Source organism: Crinia signifera, chromosome 7, assembly GCF_055691185.1.
Source record: "Crinia signifera chromosome 7, ASM5569118v1, whole genome shotgun sequence".
Classification (NCBI taxonomy): Eukaryota; Metazoa; Chordata; class Amphibia; order Anura; family Myobatrachidae; genus Crinia; species Crinia signifera.
Window position 1 is genome coordinate 34,208,203 of NC_139223.1, and position 20,557 is coordinate 34,228,759.

At 48.2% G+C, this 20,557-nt stretch overlaps 1 protein-coding gene across 1 annotated transcript in view; it reads left to right on the forward strand.

The window, feature by feature from the left end:
• The window catches only part of LMF1 (lipase maturation factor 1), a 257,843-nt gene that overhangs the window by 64,648 nt on the left and 172,638 nt on the right, over window positions 1–20,557 (forward strand). Inside the window, exon 4 of the mRNA XM_083152787.1 lies at window positions 233–381. Coding sequence (XP_083008913.1) covers window positions 233–381 — 149 coding nt within the window. The remainder of the gene's footprint in view (window positions 1–232; window positions 382–20,557) is intronic.

Consider the following 20,557-nt stretch of genomic DNA (forward strand, 5'->3'; position numbering starts at 1 on the left):
TCAGATTGGGTTCTCCTCCGGTAACAATCGCTGCTGTTGTGTGAGAGCTATCTGGCATTTTATCAGCTCTGGAGTGCCAATTATTGGGATTAGATGAAGGCATTAGTGCAGATGAATGATACGAGTCAGCCGGCAGCACCTGGCACTGAGTCGTCACCTGTAAATGTCTGCATTGTTCTATGCCCTGTGTACATCGGAGTCCTCACGTGTTATTGTCTTCTCTCTCTCCTAGGGTGGGAGACCCAGCTCCTGGAAACGGGATTTCTAGGAATCTTCCTCTGCCCCCTGTGGTCACTGTCCCGAGTACCGCCAGGTACCCACCCATCGAGCATTGTCATATGGGCTTTTCGCTGGCTCATCTTTAGAATCATGCTGGGGGCGGTAAGTGTCACTATAAAATGCAAATCGGGTGCTTTGGCATATTCATGTGTTCTGTTATCTCTCCTACACATCAGAGGATAGCAATGTAATTCTATTATCTGAAACAGGAAAGGCCACAAACATTAATGATTTAAAACACAATTGTAGGTTGGTGCTTCTGACATCAGCCCTGGTATCCCACTGTCTGTGTTGTGGGGCCTTCCCCAGGGCTACAGCATGATGCTAATGGAGGAGATGAAGAGAAAGGTGCGCCCAATCTGGTGACTGGTGCAAAAAGTTGTGCCCAATCTGGTGACTAGTGCACAAAGGTGCGCCCCCTTCTGGTGACTATTACACAAAGGTGCGCCTAATCTGGTGACTGGTGCACAAAGGTGTGCCCAATCTGGTGACTAGTGCACAAAGGTGCGCCCCCTTCTGGTGACTATTACACAAAGGTGCGCCCAATCTGGTGACTATTACACAAAGGTGTGCCCAATCTGGTGACTATTACACAAAGGCGTGCCCAATCTGGTGACTAGTGCACAAAGGCGTGCCCAATCTGGTGACTGGTGCACGAAGGTGTGCCCAATCTGGTGACTGGTACACAAAGGTGCGCCCAATCTGGTGACTATTACACAATGGTGTGCCCAATCTGGTGACTATTACACAATGGTGTGCCCAATCTGGTGACTAGTGCACAAAGGTGCGCCCAATCTTTTTGGACTAGTAATAAAGGTATGCTTAGCTTGGGGGATTAGTATACAAAGTTATGTGGACACTAGTGTACAAAGATGTATTGCAGGGGTGGCCAACCCGCGGCTCTCGAGCCACATGCGGCTCTCCCCCTGTTAAGGTGCGGCTCCTGGACGCCCCCCTGTCCCCCCCACTCCTCTCCACTCCGATGTTTATACGCCAGAGCTTCCCTGCCGCCACTGCCCCCTCTGCATGTCACATTCAGCAGTGATGTCGGCGGCAGGCTGGGGATGTTCGCGGCGGCTCTGGGGAGGACTCGGGTGCTTGAGCGCTCCCGAGTCCCCTGAGCCGCGCCGAACATACTCAAACCTGCCACCGATGTCACTGCTGCTGTAAAATGAGTGGCAGCTGGCGGCCGGGTCTGGGGAGCGTACGCCGGAGCAAAGATGATGGGGGGGAGACGGGGGGGTGCGACACAGGGGGGCTCTAGCAGTGGCATTACTATGGTGGGTGCAGCTGCTATGGGGCCCCGGCCTTTGGGGGCCCGAGGGCTCAGTAGACATTCCCCTGCAATATTTTTTTGCCTTTACCGTACCTCGACCTTGCCCATTCCCATTCCCCTGACTCTCAGTCCCCACCAGCGGCTGTAGTTTGTCACCGAAGGGGAGGAGCCATTCCAGCAAATGGCCCCTCTCTTTTTTTCCCCTTGCTACCTCTGTGACACTGCCTGGGCTCAACGTCACTATCTGGTGACCAGCGTGAAAATGGAAGTGGGGAGAAGTATTGCTGCCAGCACTGTGGTGTGCTGTGGACCAGGGCCTGGCGACAGGGAGACTGGTGGCTGGCAGCACTGATGAGATCCGGCGTTGCTGAGGAGTCCCGGCACTGCTGTGGAGACCCAGCACCACCACTGGAGGTACACAGTGCAGATTATACTGGGGGAGGCACAGTGCAACCTGTAAGAAGTAATGATTGTCTCAATTCTTTTAACCTCCTGCACCCCCTCCCCCCCCCCCCCCACCCACACGCCTCACACACGCCCCACACAGGCCCCACACAAATAGACCACGCCCCTTTTTTGCCACGTGTGCATGCTTTAGCTTGGCTACAGATATTTTTCGGCTCTTTACCTCTGACCAGTTGGCCACCCCTGCTGTATTGAATCAGGGGGGCTTTAGTTATATTGCTTTTAGAAAATTGATCTTAATATTGTGAGTAATGGAGATCACTCTGGTAACTTTTATACAAAGCAGATCCCCATCAGAGGACCAGTGTGCTTAGCAGATTCCTGTCAAAGGATCAATGTACAAAACAGATCCCGATCAGATGAGCAGTGTACAAAGCAGAACCCAATTTGACATCAATAATAGCAATGGCTGATAGAAATTTGGCTCCTGACCGGCACCTCTGACGAGCTAGCCAGCTGCACTGGAACATGCAATAAACAGAACACCATGGGCCTTATTCTAGTTCACTCTTTCTGACAAAATCCTTCTTAGATGGACAAAACCATGTGCACTGCAGGGGGGCAGATGTAACAGGTGCAGATAGAATTAGATTTGGGTGAGTTATTTTGTTTCTGTGCAGGGTAAATACTGACTGCTTTATTTTTACACTGCAATATAGATCTCACTTTGAAGTAAAAACCCCACCCAAATCTAATTCTCTCTGCACAAGTTACATCTGCCCCACCCGCAGTGCACATGGTTTTGTCCATCTAAGAAGGATTTTGTCAGAAAGAATGAACTAGAATAACCCCCATGGTTTTGTCCATCTAAGAAGGATTTTGTCAGAAAGAGTGAACTAGAATAAGGCCCTATGTCTCAGTGGGCCCAGTCTCCTGTAATACAGGCCTCATCCTTTATATGACCATAATCCTGCACGGCTGGAGGATTCTGGGTAATCCCAGGGAAGCATTTCTCCCAGGCACCTGGTTTGTGGACCTGCAGAAGCTCTTGATGGACTATTGTAGCCGCACTTGGCAGCAGGACGGTGTCTGCACTTAGCTGTGCACTGAAGGAAATCCATATCAGACCGTATAGTGTGAGTCCTTTAATCCCACATGTTGTACGTACATGTTTTCCCAAGATAAGGGGAGATTACCTTATAAAATAATAAAATGGTAGAATACAGAGGGTTTGTCCTGTGCTGCTTTCTTTGGCTGCGCTTAGGTGTGTTATCTCGCTTCGCTGTTCCCGTATCAGGGCAGGCAGATGTGTAATCCTATAGCTTTCCTTAGGTGTAAAAGCAAAGGTTGTATAATATGGCATTAAAGAGAAGCAGGACCTGCCTCCGCATCGAAATCCAAACACAAGCCATTCTGCAGAACAATGAGGGCGCCAGTCCCCCCTTTACGCTATAATTGACAGCTCATCTACCAAAATGGATTGTGTTGTAACCCTTTACGTTCTATGGTTACACAACTCCTTCAGTGGGCACTACATGTATGTGAAGGCAAAAGGAAAGCGCTGGGTGCAATCATAGCTAACAATTAAAGTGGGCATACAATTAAGAACATGACTCATCCTTATATCCTCTGTGCTGCTGGTGATATCCAACTCTCAGTCTGTGCGTGGCTTCCTGCAACCTCCGCGCCCCTCCTCACATTATAACACGGCTGCTGACCATATGCAGCCCTATCCCCACTGGGATGCGGTCAACATTAATAGAATCGACAGGCCATACAGTAGGTCGATGCACGGAAAGAGTAGACATATCTTATGTCGACGTGGTCAAAAGGTCGACACAAGCAATAGGACAATGTGTAAAAGGGCGACATGAGACATGTCAACATGGTTGTTTTTTTTATTGTGTTTTTTGATACTTTGGACACAGAGTTAGATTATTATAGTGTGCCCTCCATTATTAACTCTCAGGGCGGGATGTACTAAAGGGAAAATGCGGTAAAACCCCCGTTTTACCGCATTTTCCTATGTACTATCACCGGTTCGCCCCGTTTTCGCAGGCCAGGGTATCGCCACCCAGAGGGTGGCGATACCCTATAGAAGCCTATGGGCTTCTTTCGCCGCCCGACGTACGCCGTCCGCGCGCCGCCCCCCCTCCCGTCCTCCTTTAACCTCCTCCTCCCCCTGGTGTGACAGCCGGCAGGACATCCGGCTTCAGGGGGGAGGAGGAGACGCAGGGGGACGCTGGCAGCCGCCGGGAGGTGACGGAGACCCCCGCAGCCCACATAACAGGTATCGCGGGGCTCTCCGTTACCGCAGCCCAATGCTGGCCGCATATGTTAGTACATATGCGGTAGCATCGCGGCGGCTGCCGTGCGAAGGGCGGGGATGTATGTTGATACATCCCGCCCATAGTCTGTAGACTTCTGTAGCCTTCATCCCCTTCCTCACATCATGTCACATGTAGCCCTGTCTCACTGACACATCACCCATCTCCTGATATACTCTGTGCTGCTGGGGACCCTGCTCCTCCCACTATATAACTCTCAGTCTGTGGCCTTTTGCAGCCTTCATTCCCCTCCTCACATCATGTCACTGCCCCTGTCACATGCAGCCCTGTCTCACTAACACACCCCTCCTCTCCTGATATACTCTGTACTGCTGGGGACCCTGCTCCTCCCACTATATAACTCTGTCTGTGGCTTCCTGCTGCCTCCATTCCCCTCATCACATCATGTCACTGCCCCTGTCACATGCAGCCCTGTCCTCACTGACACATCACTCATCTCCTGATATACTCTGTGCTGCTGGGGACCCTGCTCCTCCCAGTATATAACTCTCAGTCTGTGGCTTCCTGCTACCTCCATTCCCCTCCTCACATCATGTCACTGCCCCTTCACATGCAGCCCTTTCCTTACTGACACATCACGCATCTCCTGATATACTCTGTGCTGCTGGGGACCCTGCTCATCCCACTATATAATACCCCTTTCAGACAGAAAAATCCCCAAAACCCAGGTATTTCCCGGATACAAAAACCCGGGTAGAACTAGGCAGCAAGGGGCTGACCCCCTTTCACACAGGAGCAAAAACCCGGGTATTTCCCGTGTCGACCCCTTTCACACAGAAGCCAGATTTTTTCTGCAAAACTCTGTGTGTCATAAGAAAAGGACAGTTTTAAAGGCACACAGAGATGAGATCATGAAAAGTGGGAGGTGTCTGCTCACTGCATTGCATTAAACATTAAACATTGCATTAAACGGATCTCCTCATCTTTGCAATGTGCCATGGCCATTTAGTGCTGCGCTGCACGCCACTGCCACGCCCGCTCAGCCAATCAGGGAAGCTGTAAAGATCAGCCAATCACGCAGCGCCATGCTGCACAGCCAATCAGCATGATTTTTCAGTATTCGGGAGAAAAACACGGGTCGGACCCTTTCACACAGCCGCAAACACGTGTCTGACACGGGAAAAACCCAGGTAAATACCTGGGTCGAAGTCCCGGAACTTTAGACCCGTGTTGACCCTTTCAGACAGAAGAAAAACCCGGGTCGACACGGCAAGAGCAGGGAAATTCCCGGGTCTTTTTTTCTGTCTGAAAGGGGTATAACTCTCAGTCTGTGGCTTCCTGCTGCCCCCATTCCCCTCCTCACATCATGCCCCTGCCTCATCACATGCAGCCCTGTCCTCACTGACACACCCCTCCTATCCTGATATCCTATATGCTGCTGGGCATCCCTGCTCATTTTACTATATAACTATCAGTCTGTGGCTTCCTGCTGCCTCCATTCCCCTCCTCACATCATGCCCCTGCCTCATCACATGCAGCCCTGTCCTCACTGACACACCCCTCCTATCCTGATATCCTATATGCTGCTGGGCATCCCTGCTCATTTTACTATATAACTATCAGTCTGTGGCTTCCTGCTGCCTCCATTCCCCTCCTCACATCATGCCCCTGCCTCATCACATGCAGCCCTGTCCTCACTGACACACCCCTCCTCTCCTGATATCCTATATGCTGCTGGGCATCCCTGCTCATTTTGCTATATAACTATCAGTCTGTGGCTTCCTGCTGCCTCCATTCTCTTCTCTCCGCTCCATTCTCACACTATTGCATACAGCCCTGCTCTCACTGACACATAACTCATCTCCTTATATACTCTGTGCTGCTGTGGACACGGCTTCTTCCATTATATAACACTGTCTGTGGCTTCTGCTGCCTCCATTCCCCATATCATGTCACTGCCCCTGCCACACGCAGCCCTGTACTCACTGACACATCACTCATCTCCTGATATACTCTGTGCTGCTGGATGTCCCCTCTGTTATATTACGTCCAGCCTGTGACTTCCTAATTCTCTTGTTTCACCTGACAATATCACGTGCAGGTGTGAAATTACATAACGTTTACAGACGGCCTTGCAAGCATTCCATCAGTCATTGAAATGGAGCTGGGACACCAGCCACGGAATAACTCTTCAGCTAGCACCTTGTTCGGCGTTTACAGTGTCTATGTACTTCTAGCCTCCTGTCATATTTATCGTCCCTTCTAGTCGTGCCGTAGTGTCGGGTGTTGTCTTTGTGACTTTTCTGTTAAATAATGACTTTTTCACAAACCTGAATGAATAAGACGCACAATCAGCTTCTGCTAGGTAAAATAATATGCAGCATGTCTGCATTCAGCGTGTGACTGCCACTGTACAGTATCTGCATACGAAATGCAACGTTACACAACAACATTCCGTTTCTTATGCTGACATATATGGCACATATTTTAATCAGCAGAAGCTGCCTGGGCGTCCTTTTTGCACCGTTATGCATATGAGACACAGTTTTAAAGTGTGTGTGTGTGTTGTGTGTGTGTATGTGTGTGTATATATATATATATATATATATATATATATATATATAGTAATGGAGTTCTACATGGATGCCAGTTCCAGAGCTTCTGTCCCCGCCCACTTGTCACCCTCTGTGAGCCCTCGATGACAGGTTTGTGTGATGACGCTAGGGAGCGAGGGATGGGAAGAGCATTAACAGGCTGTGTAATCCCAGCGATTAGGGGCCTGTGATTGATGGCTGCAATGTCACTGTGAGCCCAAACACTTGTACGTTTCCTTCTTGGATGGGATAATGATCCTGACAGGCGCTATAACGTAAGACTGGTGCGTGAAAGCAAAGTTTCCTTCCAGGCACATGTGCACCTGTCACTGGGACAGTTTATGATCTGTGCCCTGAGCCAGCTGACGTCTGACACATGTACACAGGGCCGTGCTCCTCTGCCCTCCGGAAATCACCCTGTTACCTAGAAAGCAAACGCCATGGGAGAAGCGAACATTTCACTTGCAGATCCAGTGCAGTCAGTATAGTCTGTGGAGTGTTTGTGTACGGTATGTATGTATATTCTATTTTACTGTGTTCCTCTATACGGAACCTTTGCATAAGGCCTCGTTCTTACATGTTCTGCGAATCAGAGTCGGAGTTTGTGGAAGTGAATGCAATCTTTAGACGCGTTTTGATGCATATTACACGCGTTTCGCCTTTACCATAACCATAGACAGAATGATATTAATAGGGCATATTAACACATTCTCATGTTGTAAAGCGGTATGGGTCATTAGGTTGACCCTATTCAGGTTGACATGTATTGAGTCGACTATAGAAGGGCAACAGCACTTAGGCTGACACATGAAATTGATAGACACGGCTTAGGTCGACACAATCATTCAGTTGACAAGGGCAAGGTCAATAGTCAAAAATGAACACGAGTTTTTCATGTTTTTTTTTTTTTTTGGTCCCAAATGTTGACATAGTCGACGTGGACACCGTCAAAGTGTACTGCGCCCCCTGCCAGTCAACAGGGCTTGGAAGGTTGACACAAGCATGAGGTCATCAGCCAAGAAGCATGCAAACTAGCAGTATTCTACAATCGTCCCTTCTGTTGTGGAACTACATTTCCCAGCATACCTTGCAACCGTTTTGCTGTAAGGGCATGCTGGGATATGTAGTTCTACAACAGCTGTAGGGTCCCATGTTCTCAGCCTGTAGACAACACTTGCTGTACCTAAAAATGTTCTAAATCGTTTATTTAGTCCGAAGCAAACCGTTGCGCCAAGGGTATGGATCATAGGATGAACAGTGTCGACATTGACGAAAGGTTGACACAATCCATAGGTCGACGTGGAAAACACATGAAAAGGCCAACATGTAGTTTTTCACTCTTTTTTTTCGTGTGAGAATGTTGACACTTGAGCACGCGTTCCCCAATTAGCGTAGGGCGTACCCTCGCTTCGCTCGGCACACTTTACCGTTCCCAATGAGTTCACATGGAGATTAAATTATTGAAAAGTCCCCCAAAAAATTAAGAGAAAAAAATGTGAAAAACTAGTGTTGACCGTTACCATGTAGACATTTTGCCGATGTCGACAATCATCCACATTCCTGGCATCTAATCCCATATTAGTTTTCGAGCGGCTAGTCGCACGACACCGATAGCCGCCGCCCGCTGAATTAGCTAGGAGTACGATGGAATAATAGGAGTTATTATTTTGCACATACAAGTTGTCATGGTTACGTCACCATACCTTCCAACTTTCTCAGTACAGAATGCGGGCCGTTGCATCTGCGCGCCGGAGGCGTGCCGAAATTTTCGGGGGCGTGGTCTAAGTTGGGGCGTGGCCTATGCTCGCGGCTCTTCCGCGAGGCCACGCCCCCATTTTGCCGCTATGGGGGCATGACCCAGAGGCTCTGTGAGCCTCTAGCCATGCCCCCAGCCCCCTGGCTGCGGGAATAGACGCTGTGCGCATGCGCACAGCGTTTATTCCCCGCTGCTTAGCAGCTGACAGGGGGGACTCCCAACAGCCCCCCCACACCGCGGGACACTGCCGCCCGCGGGTGGGACATCGGGACAGGCCCTGACAATCGGGACTGTCCCGATAAAATCGGGACTGTTGGGAGGTATGACGTCACTGTGTTGTAATAACTCAAGTCATCGCCTGTTTACGTGACATATGTGGCTCTCCAGCTTGTGGTACGTTTTAAGCTGCTCATAAACGGTTAATGCGGTATATATATTTATGGGTATCACAGCAGGGGGATTAGCACATGGCGCAGAGAGGCACAGCAGTGCGGTGGTATAATTTGGAGAGGGCACAAGGATTACTTAGGGGGTGAGCAGGTCACACCACAGCCTGTTTGGGAAGGGGGCTGTGATTGACAGCAGCAGGGCTAGCAGCAGGCTGTCAGGGAATTGGAGGGAAAAGTGAGTTATTAGGCCTGGTGTGGCTCCCGAAGGCTTCTGCAACCCCTTGTCTGCTGGGTGGCTTCTAGTACTCCCAGTGTTGCTGGGATGGTTTCTCTTCACTGGTTACATTGTGGGTGATTAGAATAAACTTGTCACCCAACGTGTATAGGAGGGGTACATTTCCTAATAATAAATGTAAGCAAATTTCACCGCAACATTTACCAGAATTACCATTTATGAGGGAAGTTTTAAAGCAAATCCAAATTCCCCTGGCATTACTCTGGTCTAAAGGTCCCAGGTCCTGTACAAAGGGACAGACGCATACAGCATTAAAAACTGATAAACTGGAGAGTGATAAACAACCAGCCAATCTGCTCTTAACTGACACACTGCAATCTTGTTTGAAAAATGTCAGTTATGGTCTTGTTGTGCATAACTATCACTTTTTGAAGCTTAGTTATTTCAAATGGGAATTGAGTTAATGAACTCACGGGAAACTGGTTATGGTATATTTGATCTACACTGTCTAGGTTTACAGTCATATGGTCAACCACTAACTGTCTACTGTCAACAGTCGACAGGGTTCAAAGGTTGACAGTCCAACGGTCGACGGGGTCAAAAGGTCGACAGCCAAAAGTGCGCATGGGCAAAAGGTCGACTTGGAAAAGGTTTTTCATGTCTTTTGTGTGTGTCTATGTCGACATATGACGACACGGACACTGTCTAAGTGTAGCACACTCGGCACACTATTCTAGCTCCACTCCGTAGTGGGTGGTAGGGTATGAAACACCGCTTGTCAGCACATGTTGGCTCCAAAATTTTAGTTAAAAAATGCATGTCGTCTTTTTTCATGTCGACCATTTCCACATCGACCGTTTGACCATGTTGACCTTTTGGCTGTCGACCTTTTGACCCTGTCGACCTCTTGACTGTCGACCTTTGGACCCTGTCGACCAACAGTGGACCTTATGACTGTCAACCTAGAGTCAATCTATCATGAGTCCGGATACCGGGAAATTAGTGACGCCACTGCGCAGGAAGCACTAGTGATGTCACTAGTTCTCAGAGAACTGATAGGCTGCACATTGGCCCCACCCACACAATGGCTGCCTCTGCTCAGCCATTGGTAGAATGGCTGAGGTCAGAATTTTCTTATTAATAAGTTTACAAAAAAAACAAAAAACATTAAATTCTAATGCATTACTTACAGTGGGGAAATTTACTAAGATGTGTATTCTACTTCACATGTGATGTTGCTATAGGCAACCAAGCAGATCCTGTCTACTATCTTCTAGAGCAGGGCTGGGTAACACCGGCCCTCCAGATGTTAATGAACTACACATCCCAGGATGCTTTGCATTAGTTTTGCTATGTGGCCATGCTGAAACTGATGCAAGGCATGCTGGGATGTGTAGTTCATAAACATCTGGAGGACCGGTGTTGCCCAGCCCTGTTCTAGAGGGTGCTATATAAATAAGACGTAGGTTCTGATTGGTTGCCAATAGCAACATCACCTGTGAAGTAGAATTCACATCTTAGTAAATTTCCCCCAGTACGTCTTACTTGCGATACTCCGATCTGCGTACATATGTTATAACCGCACAGCTGGCCCTGGGACCGTCCCAAAAAAAACCTCACTAGGCTCTGGCTACACTCCCTGCTACTCAGCGAAAGCTGCCCGGCACTCCAAGGGTTAAGTCCAAGCAAGAGAATTTCATTAAGTTTTTATTTCTTACCGTAACCAACTCAGAAGAGAGCTTGAAAAAATAGAACAGGATGTGATGGTAAACCTCAGACCGCATTTTAAATCTTATCTGTAGCTGGCAGCGGGACGCAGCCTCCCTGCCCATCTCATTGGCTCGCTGCTCATCTGATTTTCCTTGCGGTTTATTTGCTGTGGTTTCTCTCTCTTGTGTGTGTGCCTTGTCCAAATGCATTATGTTTTGTTTTGCACAACTGTCATTTTTCACTAAATATTTCCTCGTTTTCACCTCCACTTTCTGCCAGCTATGGCACATGGCTGCCAAGTGTCCCTGATTTCCAGGGACACTCATTGGCAGTAAGGATCTGTCCCTGGGCAAGTCCCTGTTGTACAGAATTTGGAGTTTGTGTATGACTGGCACGCCACCAGGGGCTGTATAGTGTAACAGGGCTGAAGGCAAATTTTTAAATTTTTTTTTTTACTGTAAAACATATAGCCGCGCCAGCAATAACCATATTGCACAGCCGTGAAATTACTGCCGTGCCGCCAGATAAATGATCAGGTCTGCCATACAGTTACAGTGCGGCCCAATCGCTGATACTGCAAAAATACAAAGCAAGACCCAATTCTGTGTGCTAAATGTTCCATCATGTTTATAAGGCATGATAATCCTGTGGTGTAACTAGATAACGTCCCCCCCCCCCCCCCAATGTAATTTTTTTTTACCTACATGCTCGTTTCCTGGGGTTTCTTGCTCGTTGCCAAGGGTTAGATACTCGTTTCCCGGTGGTTACATGCTCGTTGCCAGGAGTTATGTGCTCGTTTCCAGGGGTAACTTGCTTGTTGCCAGGGCGATTACATGCTCTTTGCCAGTGGGGGGGGGGGGGTTACATGCTCATTACCAGGAGTTTCATGCTTGTTGTCAGGAAGTTACTTGCGCTTTGTCAAGGGGTTACATGCTCATTGCCAGCACTCTCAGAATCCCACACTTCCAAGTAGCGATATACACACTGCATTTCTCTGACAGACGCTAGAGGTCCAGTAGGACTTCTAACATTTGTCTCCAACAAGGGGGCACCCATTTTCCAAGCGGATGGCCAGACCCTATGCCCCCAGGCCCCGCCCCCCAACACCACTGCTTAGACTACGTTGCTATAGTTACTCCACTGCGATATGCTGCTCCAGATACATCAACACCGTATAGTAAACATGGATTAGGTCCAATGGTACAAAATGTAGACAGTGCTGAAGGTCACTTGGTTTAAAAGATTGACGTGACAATGATGGACATAAATAATTGACACACATGTTCTGCGGGGGGGAGGGGGGGGGGACAACCACTTGGTGCCTCCTTGCCTGAACGCGGGGTACACATGTTGGCACTGATTGTGGTCACGTATGGTGAAACATACAGAATGCTAACCCAAATAAGTCAAATATTGTCATGTCGACCTTCTTTTGACCCTGTTGATCTTTTATACTTGTTGACCTTACCCACTGTCGACCTTCTCCCTATGACGAGTTCCATGGGTTTGCCCATAAAACCGCTGGACGTTTCCCTGCTAATGCGCGCCTGTCGATGCCTGTTTGGGGCCAGGGGCTGACATCACATGACTGCAGTGCCCTTCCCTAACTCGGAGGACTTGTTGTAAATGATGAGTCAGTCCAGGCCAACTATTTATTATGAACAACAACAAAAAAACATTTGATGGTGAACGATTTTTCTGCCTTATGGCTGTATGCGATGGGATGTTACCAATTACACACAGCGGAGGGGCGGGCATTCCACCGGGTGGCATTTTCCTGTTTGCTAGGCTGTGATTACATGCAGCATAGTGAACAGGTCTGAATCAGGCTCAATGTCCCCTGTGCCAGTGTCTGTGCTGTCTTTTATCTATGTACCTCAGCTCATATCCTATTTTTCTGGGAACGTGGCTTTTCAAGACTTACAGTTCCACAGCATCTGGGTCAGGGGAGGCCAAACCTGTCCTCAACATCTAACAACAGCTCATATATATCAGGCAACCTGTGGATCTATAGTAGGAATGAATGAAAATGTGACAGTTAGTAATGACTGCACCTGTGCACCAGCTAGGGGTCTGGGAAATGTGACCGTTAGTAATGTCTGCACCTGTGCACCAGCTAGGGGTCTGGGAAATGTGACAGTTAGTAATGACTGCACCTGTGCACCAGCTAGGGGTCTGGAAAATGTGACCAATAGTAATGACTGCACCTCTGCCCCAGTTAGGGAGTCTGAGAAATGTGACTGTTAGTAATGACTGCACCTGTGCACCTGCTAGGGGGTCTGAAAAATGCGACAGTTAGTAAAGACTGCACCTGTGCACCTGCTAGTGTGACAGTTAGTAATGACTACACCTCTGCACCAGTTAGGGGGTCTGAAAAATGTGACTGTTCGCAATGACTGCACCTACTAGGGGGTCTGAGAAATGTAACACTTAGTAATGACTGCACCTCTGCACCAGCTAGGTAATTGGGAAAACGTGGACCGTTGGTAGCTCTCGAGGAACGGTTTGGCCACCCCTGGTCTAGAGCATCATCCGAGTGTCATAGAGGAAGTGCAGCTAGATACAGCATCGCCATCTGCATGAAGATCTCAGGGATTCCTCCACATAAACAGCACTGTGGTTTATTCTCTTCCCTTTTCATGGTTCATTTTTTAATGTCTGAAAACTACATATATAAAAGGGAGACTTTCTGCTGCTTTCTTCCTATAACTGAAGACTGCCGCGTGTCATACTGTAGGTTACCGTCTGTCTTCCTGTCTGCACTCGGAACCACAAGAGCTGATTCATAATTCATCTTGCTTGTATAGGAAGAACATTTCTTAAAGTGAACCAGTTAATGCAGTTTTGGTTCATGTGACAATAATAACACACGTAAAAGGCCGATTACACTTTCGGGATGGCTGGCAGCGCTAAGCAACCACTGATGGCCTGGCAGCGATGGTAAAAAGTTCCGCCATCGATGGTGAACCTTGCCTATTGAGGTCAGATGTCTTCCTTTTAGTGATGCTCCTGATACCCACCCACTTGTCCATCATCCCTGTACTCATCCACGAGGCGCTTGACCGATCCGCGGCCGGACACACTCCTCACCGAGCGCAAGGAAAGTTTAGGGACTTTTACTCTGTCCTGGCGCCAGTGACCGCTTGCTTCATCTGATCGCACCACAAGATCCCTTTTCAGTGTTACTCCACAAGCACCCGTTCTAAGTATAGAAGTCTATCGGTGCTGCGGTGCACAGTAGGGATCAGTGCACATTTACTTGTGCATATTGGGCCTGATTCAGAACTAGGCTGCGTGTAAGTGTAAAGGTTGCTCGGCCAAAAGCCCGCCCCCTCCCCCTGCGCAAATCCCCTCCGTAGCTTGCGAGGGGACAAGTACACTAACACATGCCGTCACAGGCCGCCGCGCGGGCAAAATAAAGAAAATCGATTTGTCGCTCACCATAAAATGATTTATCTGCCGTTCACTAATAAAAGTCAGTCTCAACTGAAATGTTATTAATGCCCGTAAATCGGCGAATTCAGGCCAAGCGTTTACGTCATGTGACATCAGTCGCCCGGCCCACGCCTGCGTCTGCAGGGGAACGAGTATAGTTGAGCCCTTCTGCTCCACGTGAGGTTTCTGTCCTCCCTGCGCTCGCCTTAGGTTCACCGCTCCATTAGTGGAGGTCATGTGACAATACTCGGATGTCACTGTGACGTGGGTATATAAGCACATTTAGGAGTTAGCCTTGACACACTCAATGGCTAAACGCCCCCCATACACTAATCCAATTTGGGCCTATAGGATCCAGAACGGAACTACAAGCAGGTCCGACCTTCGACTAGGACCCCTATCTCGGCGGCGGGGAAGGGGGTCACATGCAATACATTGCATGCGATCATGCCACCCGGGAAGGTCCCAGGCAACTCAAGGGTGGTCGGTTGGCCATACACTGTTGCAATACATCGCAGTAATGTATGGCCAGCTTTAGATCACTGGTGACCAAACAGAGCTAAGGAAGACTCTGACATCATGACGTTATAGCCTGGAACAAGACACGGAAAGTGAATGGAACGCTGGGGCAGTGGCGGTGCTGTGGGTTGGGTTTTCATGTTACTTTGCATTTTTTGTAGTATTTATAATAATATTACATGTACAGATGTGATTTTTTATGTTCCTACTCAGGGGAGCAGCATTTTTCTCATAGAGAGTCTGGAGGCCATGTTTTCAAATATACTGGACTGTGCTCAGTAATAGGACCCACCATAGGTTACCCAATTCACCAGTATGGGGAATACAAAGCGTTCTGGATATTGGCCCCACGCAGCTACTGCACCCTTTTTATTGTGGCAGCCTCTTGTAGCCTATTATAATAGCGCAATATTTATTTTGCAGATGCATGATGTCCACTCAAGTGGACACGTGTGTAACTTTAGTTTTATCGTAAACAAATAAACATTTTCTGTTTTAAGAATCCTTGAAAACCATATCCATTTACAGTGTACTATGCTTTCAGCCTACAGTAAGTAGCTGTTGTGGAGTCACACAATGCTGTGTGCCCTGCAAGTATGGGCTAGCATGCTGAGACTTGTAGTTCCTCAATAGCTGAAGAAACAAAAAGGTGATATTGAGCTGATCGGCAGAAAGATATTCCAGGTCATTGCACTCACATGTTGGCATTTATGTAGGTACAGGGAAAGTCCAGCAGGAGCTGGGAATGGGCCGTACTTCGCATGAGCAGGAGGAGCCTATTTATAGGGATTCGGTATGAAATCCCGACGGTCAAAATCCCGAATGGGTCAAAATCCCGACATTTAAAATCCAGACGAAGACAAAATCCAGACATTTAAAATCCCGACAAGGTCAAAATACCGACATATAGAATGTACAGGAGAAACAGTCAACATGACTTTCGGTCGACAGGTCGACATGGGTTTTTTTCACTTTTTTTTTACCCGAATGTCGACACAGTCGACATGGACACGGTTGGAAGTGAACAGCAGCTCCTCGCATTCGGGCACACTATTTTATTCTCCCACCACGCCCTAGTGATTGGGTGGGCATGAAATACCGCCTGTCGGCACATGTCGGGTCAAAAAAACAGTGAAAAAACCCATGTCGACCTGTCGACACAAAGTCATGTTGACTGTTTCACCTGTACATTCTATATGTCAGTTTTTTTACCTTGTCGGGATTTTAAATGTCAGGATTTTGTCCTTGTCTGTATTTTGACCCATTCGGGATTTTGACCCTGTCGGGATTTTGTCCGCTTCCCATTTATAGTTATTGTTCTCGATAGCTGAGATGGTATCTGATACATGTACAGAGCAGTACGGAGTCTGCGACTGTCCTTGTGGAATAACACTCCAGGCGCACTGTAAGAATACTGTAGAGTTTTCTCCTCCGCTCCGGATCGCCCCAAATCCCATCTATGGACCCCCCCCCCCAGTAAGCGGGGGGGATTCAGTAGCCACTGACTGTGCCTCTGCCAGTCCAGCCCCCAAATGAAGCGCACTCATACTAATTAGCTTTATTGCATTAGCGTGGGTGGAAGCAAAGAAAGGCTGCATTCTTGGGCCGCTTGATAATTATTCATGCAGGGCGACTCAGCAGGGCACCAGGGCTTCATGGGAACATTTTTTGGGGAAAATGGTGTCTACAATGAGCTGACCTATGACCTCCCCCAGCTGCAGCCCTCTATTTACCCCTTGGGGGTCCCATACTTGACTCCTAAGAACATTCCCTCTCTCTATTTCTTCCCTTGTGATCTCTCTTCAGCTATCTGCAATTTGCCTTTGGCAGAATGATCTCCGTCCTCGCTTCTCACAGTAGCGTCCGTCTCGTGCATGTTACTTGTTAACTTGGGTCAGTCACATACGCACAGTGGATGCGGCCATATTGGTGTGTGTGCTGGTATCCACTGACATCACTGTTAAGCTTTGCGCTTGATCACCCATTGGTGCTGCTAGTTCTCACGGAATTTGTATGGTGAATACTGGTTCAGTCCACAGATCGGCTGCCCGCCAAGTGTGCGCAGGTCAGGTATCGGCCAGAACACAGGCCCAGTCCGATAATCGTTTTGGAACCAAATACTTGTCTCTTTAAATACCACTTCCTGTGTTTTGTATTGGATAAGAGTCAAATATAAAAGGAAAAAAAGTCAACCGGAAACCGGGTCGGTAAAATGTAAAGGGATTAAGTGGACTGGGATAACGCCGGGCGTATATTCGCCCATGTACGCTTCAGGGCACCTTGACGCCAGTTCAGGAGCGCTGCTGGCACATCAGCTTGCTTCACCATTTACCGAGGAAATCAGACATACTTTGGGGATCGGACTTAAGCTCTGCTGTGTTTGTTCTTCCAACAAAAATAAACAGCGAGGACCAAAGGGTCTAGAAAGGGAGTAAGCAATAAGGATTGAGGTTTTGCGGTACGTGCCGGCTATTGATGTGTTTAACACATTCAGCCCTGTAGTAAGACTATCACATTCTATCTAATCTCTTCTATAAGATGCTAAATAAATAAGAAGTCAAACCTGATTGGTTGCTATGAACCATCTTCAAACGAACTCCCATTTTAGTAAATGTACCCCCCCTTTATACAATCTGTGCCAATATTTCCCGACAGGGGAAATATTGGCACTCACCTATTCAATGGTGCTGTTAACGACGGCATTGGAGGGTGTCAGATCCGACTTTTTTTAAAAGTCGGTACTTGTTTCGTAGCAGGGCGACCCGACTGAGACGATTTCGGGCTTTTTCACAGCTTTCCTGACAATGTAAAAATCGGGTCCATCGCATGCCATTATAATGGCATGCAATGTGACCGACCCGATTTAACATTGTATGTAATGTTAAATGGCCATTTAAAATCGGGTCCATCGACCTATGCGATGGACCCGATTTTACATAGTATTTTTGATTGTATAGCCACCCAGATGGGTAATTTGTATGTCAAATGCCCACCCATTGTTAACGCCACCCCATGATCAACTTCAACCCGAAGCGTGGCAAGCGGCGGCGGTACGCGTCCTCCGACCTCTTCATACCCCCACTATCCACGTCGGCATGGAGTTGATTTTATATAGTGTGGCGAGCGCAGCCAGCCACCGAGCCCGAAGCGTGGCGAGCACATGCGTAATATGTCTGAAGTAATGCGCGTCCCCTCGTGGGGCTCGCTGCGCTAGCCACGCTTCGGGCTTGGTGGCTCGCTGCGCTCGCCACACTATATAAAATCAACTCCACGCCGACGCAGATAGTGGGGGTATGAAAAGGTCAGAGGACACGTACCGCTGCCCCTCGCGGGCTCGCTGTGCTCGCCACGCTTCGGGTTGACGTTGATCGTGGCGTGGCGTTAACATTGGGGGGGCATACAATGAAAAATGGGGTCTGGGGGGCATTTAACATTGGGGCCAATGTAAAATCGGGTCTCAGGGACCATTTAACATTGGTTCCAATGTAAAAAATTGGGTCGATCGCATCGCATGCAATTTGGTTGCATGCGATGCGATTGACCCGATTTCATACAATTAAAATCGGTGGCGCCGTGCTAGGAAACAAGTACCAAAAAGTCGAATCTGTTTGGTCGGAAACGGCCACAGATTGTCGAAATTCACGGCTGTTTTTGCCAATCCACTGACTTTCCAAAACTCCACAGCCGGGACATTGAATTCCGGCTGTTTAGTTACAGTTGGAAGAAACTAAATCGGCCCAGGGATTCCGACTGTCTGGTCGTTCCGACAGTTGGAATCCCGGCTTGAATACCCCCTAAGTGTACTTTCCCAGCCCCTGTCGGCAAGCTGACCATCGGAATGCCGATGGTGTGTGTGTGGTCAGTGCGTGTTCTGCGCAGCAATCGCCTATACGAAATCCGTCTGTCTCTTTTTGTTGTCCGTGACATTGGTAGCGATGTGTAGACAAGTAAGAAGCCGCAATGAATATAGAACTCCACAGAAATAACTTCACTCACTTTAATCTTCCTTAAAAAAAAGGGGGGATTAAAAAAGTAGCCACAGAGCTGACACTCCGATGCCGGGCTGTCATGGCGGTGCCTGCGGATCTCTCCCATTTTCCCAAGCTTATATCAATGGAATTTTTACAGGCGTAACTCTAGGTCATAGAACTTGTCTCGTGTTCTCCCTCGCCATTGGCCTGTCCGTGCCATCTCACCCCCTCCTCATTCAAACTCACTTTGGGCTGAAAAAAGACTGAAAGACGGCTTTGTTCACTTGACATTGCAGGGGGAAAAAAATCCCGTGGAAAATTTGACATCTGCATTGTCGAGAACAAATCAATAGATTAGAGGGAATATAATTATCCCCCGCTTCTGAAGGAATTCTGTGAGTGCCTCATATCAGCTTAGAGCTTGACTGACGTTTTAATTATATGGCGTATTGCTCATGTCGGGAAACAAAGTGCATTATCAGTTTTGTGGATTTGTGGTTTGTAGAGCGAGCACGGGGGGGGGGTAAAGGGCACGAGAGAGATATATGGCAAGTGGGTAGGGGAAGTGGTCTAAGATCTGATCAATCTATTTCCTCGGTCTGAGCTGGGAATGATTATATCTGATACGATATGCGAGACAGATGATCATCTAGAGCAAACACACTGAACGATATTGGTAACAATAACGTTCAGTGGCGCCAACCGGGACCCCCACCAAACACAAAGCCGCGGGAACGTACATCGGAACTATAGTATCATACACTGTATCATTATAGTGCATATCGTTGACTGAAACCACATAGGTGGTAATTCATTACCTTTCTCTAAGCAGTGGTCCTTCGCTGCTAAGCGAGCGCTCAACACCTTCCGTCCGAACGACTGCCGCCCTGATACGAGCGGTCCTGAATCAGCCACATAGTGTGTACCCAGCTTAAAACATTTTGATGTAGTCATTTTGTTTTTTATTTTTTTTAATAGATCTCTTTTTGCTGAAGATACGCTTAGTTAGCACGTATTCTGTAGTATAGATGCTAGGAAAGTCAGTGACAGGAGCTTCATACAGTATGGCAGTAGGTAGCATAGTTGCCTACCCTCCTGAATTAGGAGTAATGGGGTAGATGTATTAAGCCTTAACAAGAGATAACTGCAAGGGTGATAAGGAGAGATAAACGTCCAGCCAATCAGTGTCCTTACTGACTTTTTTCAAACACTGCCTGTAACATGGCAGTTAGCAGGTGATTGGCTGGGGGTTTATCTCTCCTTATCACCCTTGCATTAACTCTTGTTAAAGCTTAATACATCTGCCCCATTCTCCCTGACTACCTGAAGAGTCTAGCAAATCTCCCTGATTTCACCTAACCCACATTATGCAACTGGGATAAGTCGTTTTATGACGCTCCTCTCACATGTAGCAGTACATATACATTTATGTAAAAGGCTAACTGCTCCACACCTCTATGTGCTGAAGTACCGCCTACTGACCACTAAAGGCCACTCAACGGACCAAGGCCCTTATTCTGATCGGTGCGTACTTTCCCGAATTCTTACGGTGCGGTCCGCACGCCACGCTGTGCGGTGGCGTACGGCCAACGTCCGTAGAAACGCCCACGTGTCCTCCGCATTCTGACGGACTCTTTAAGAACAGGGCCTGTGTACGGACGACATACAAACCGTGCGTGTGCAGTGGAAACGTACAGATT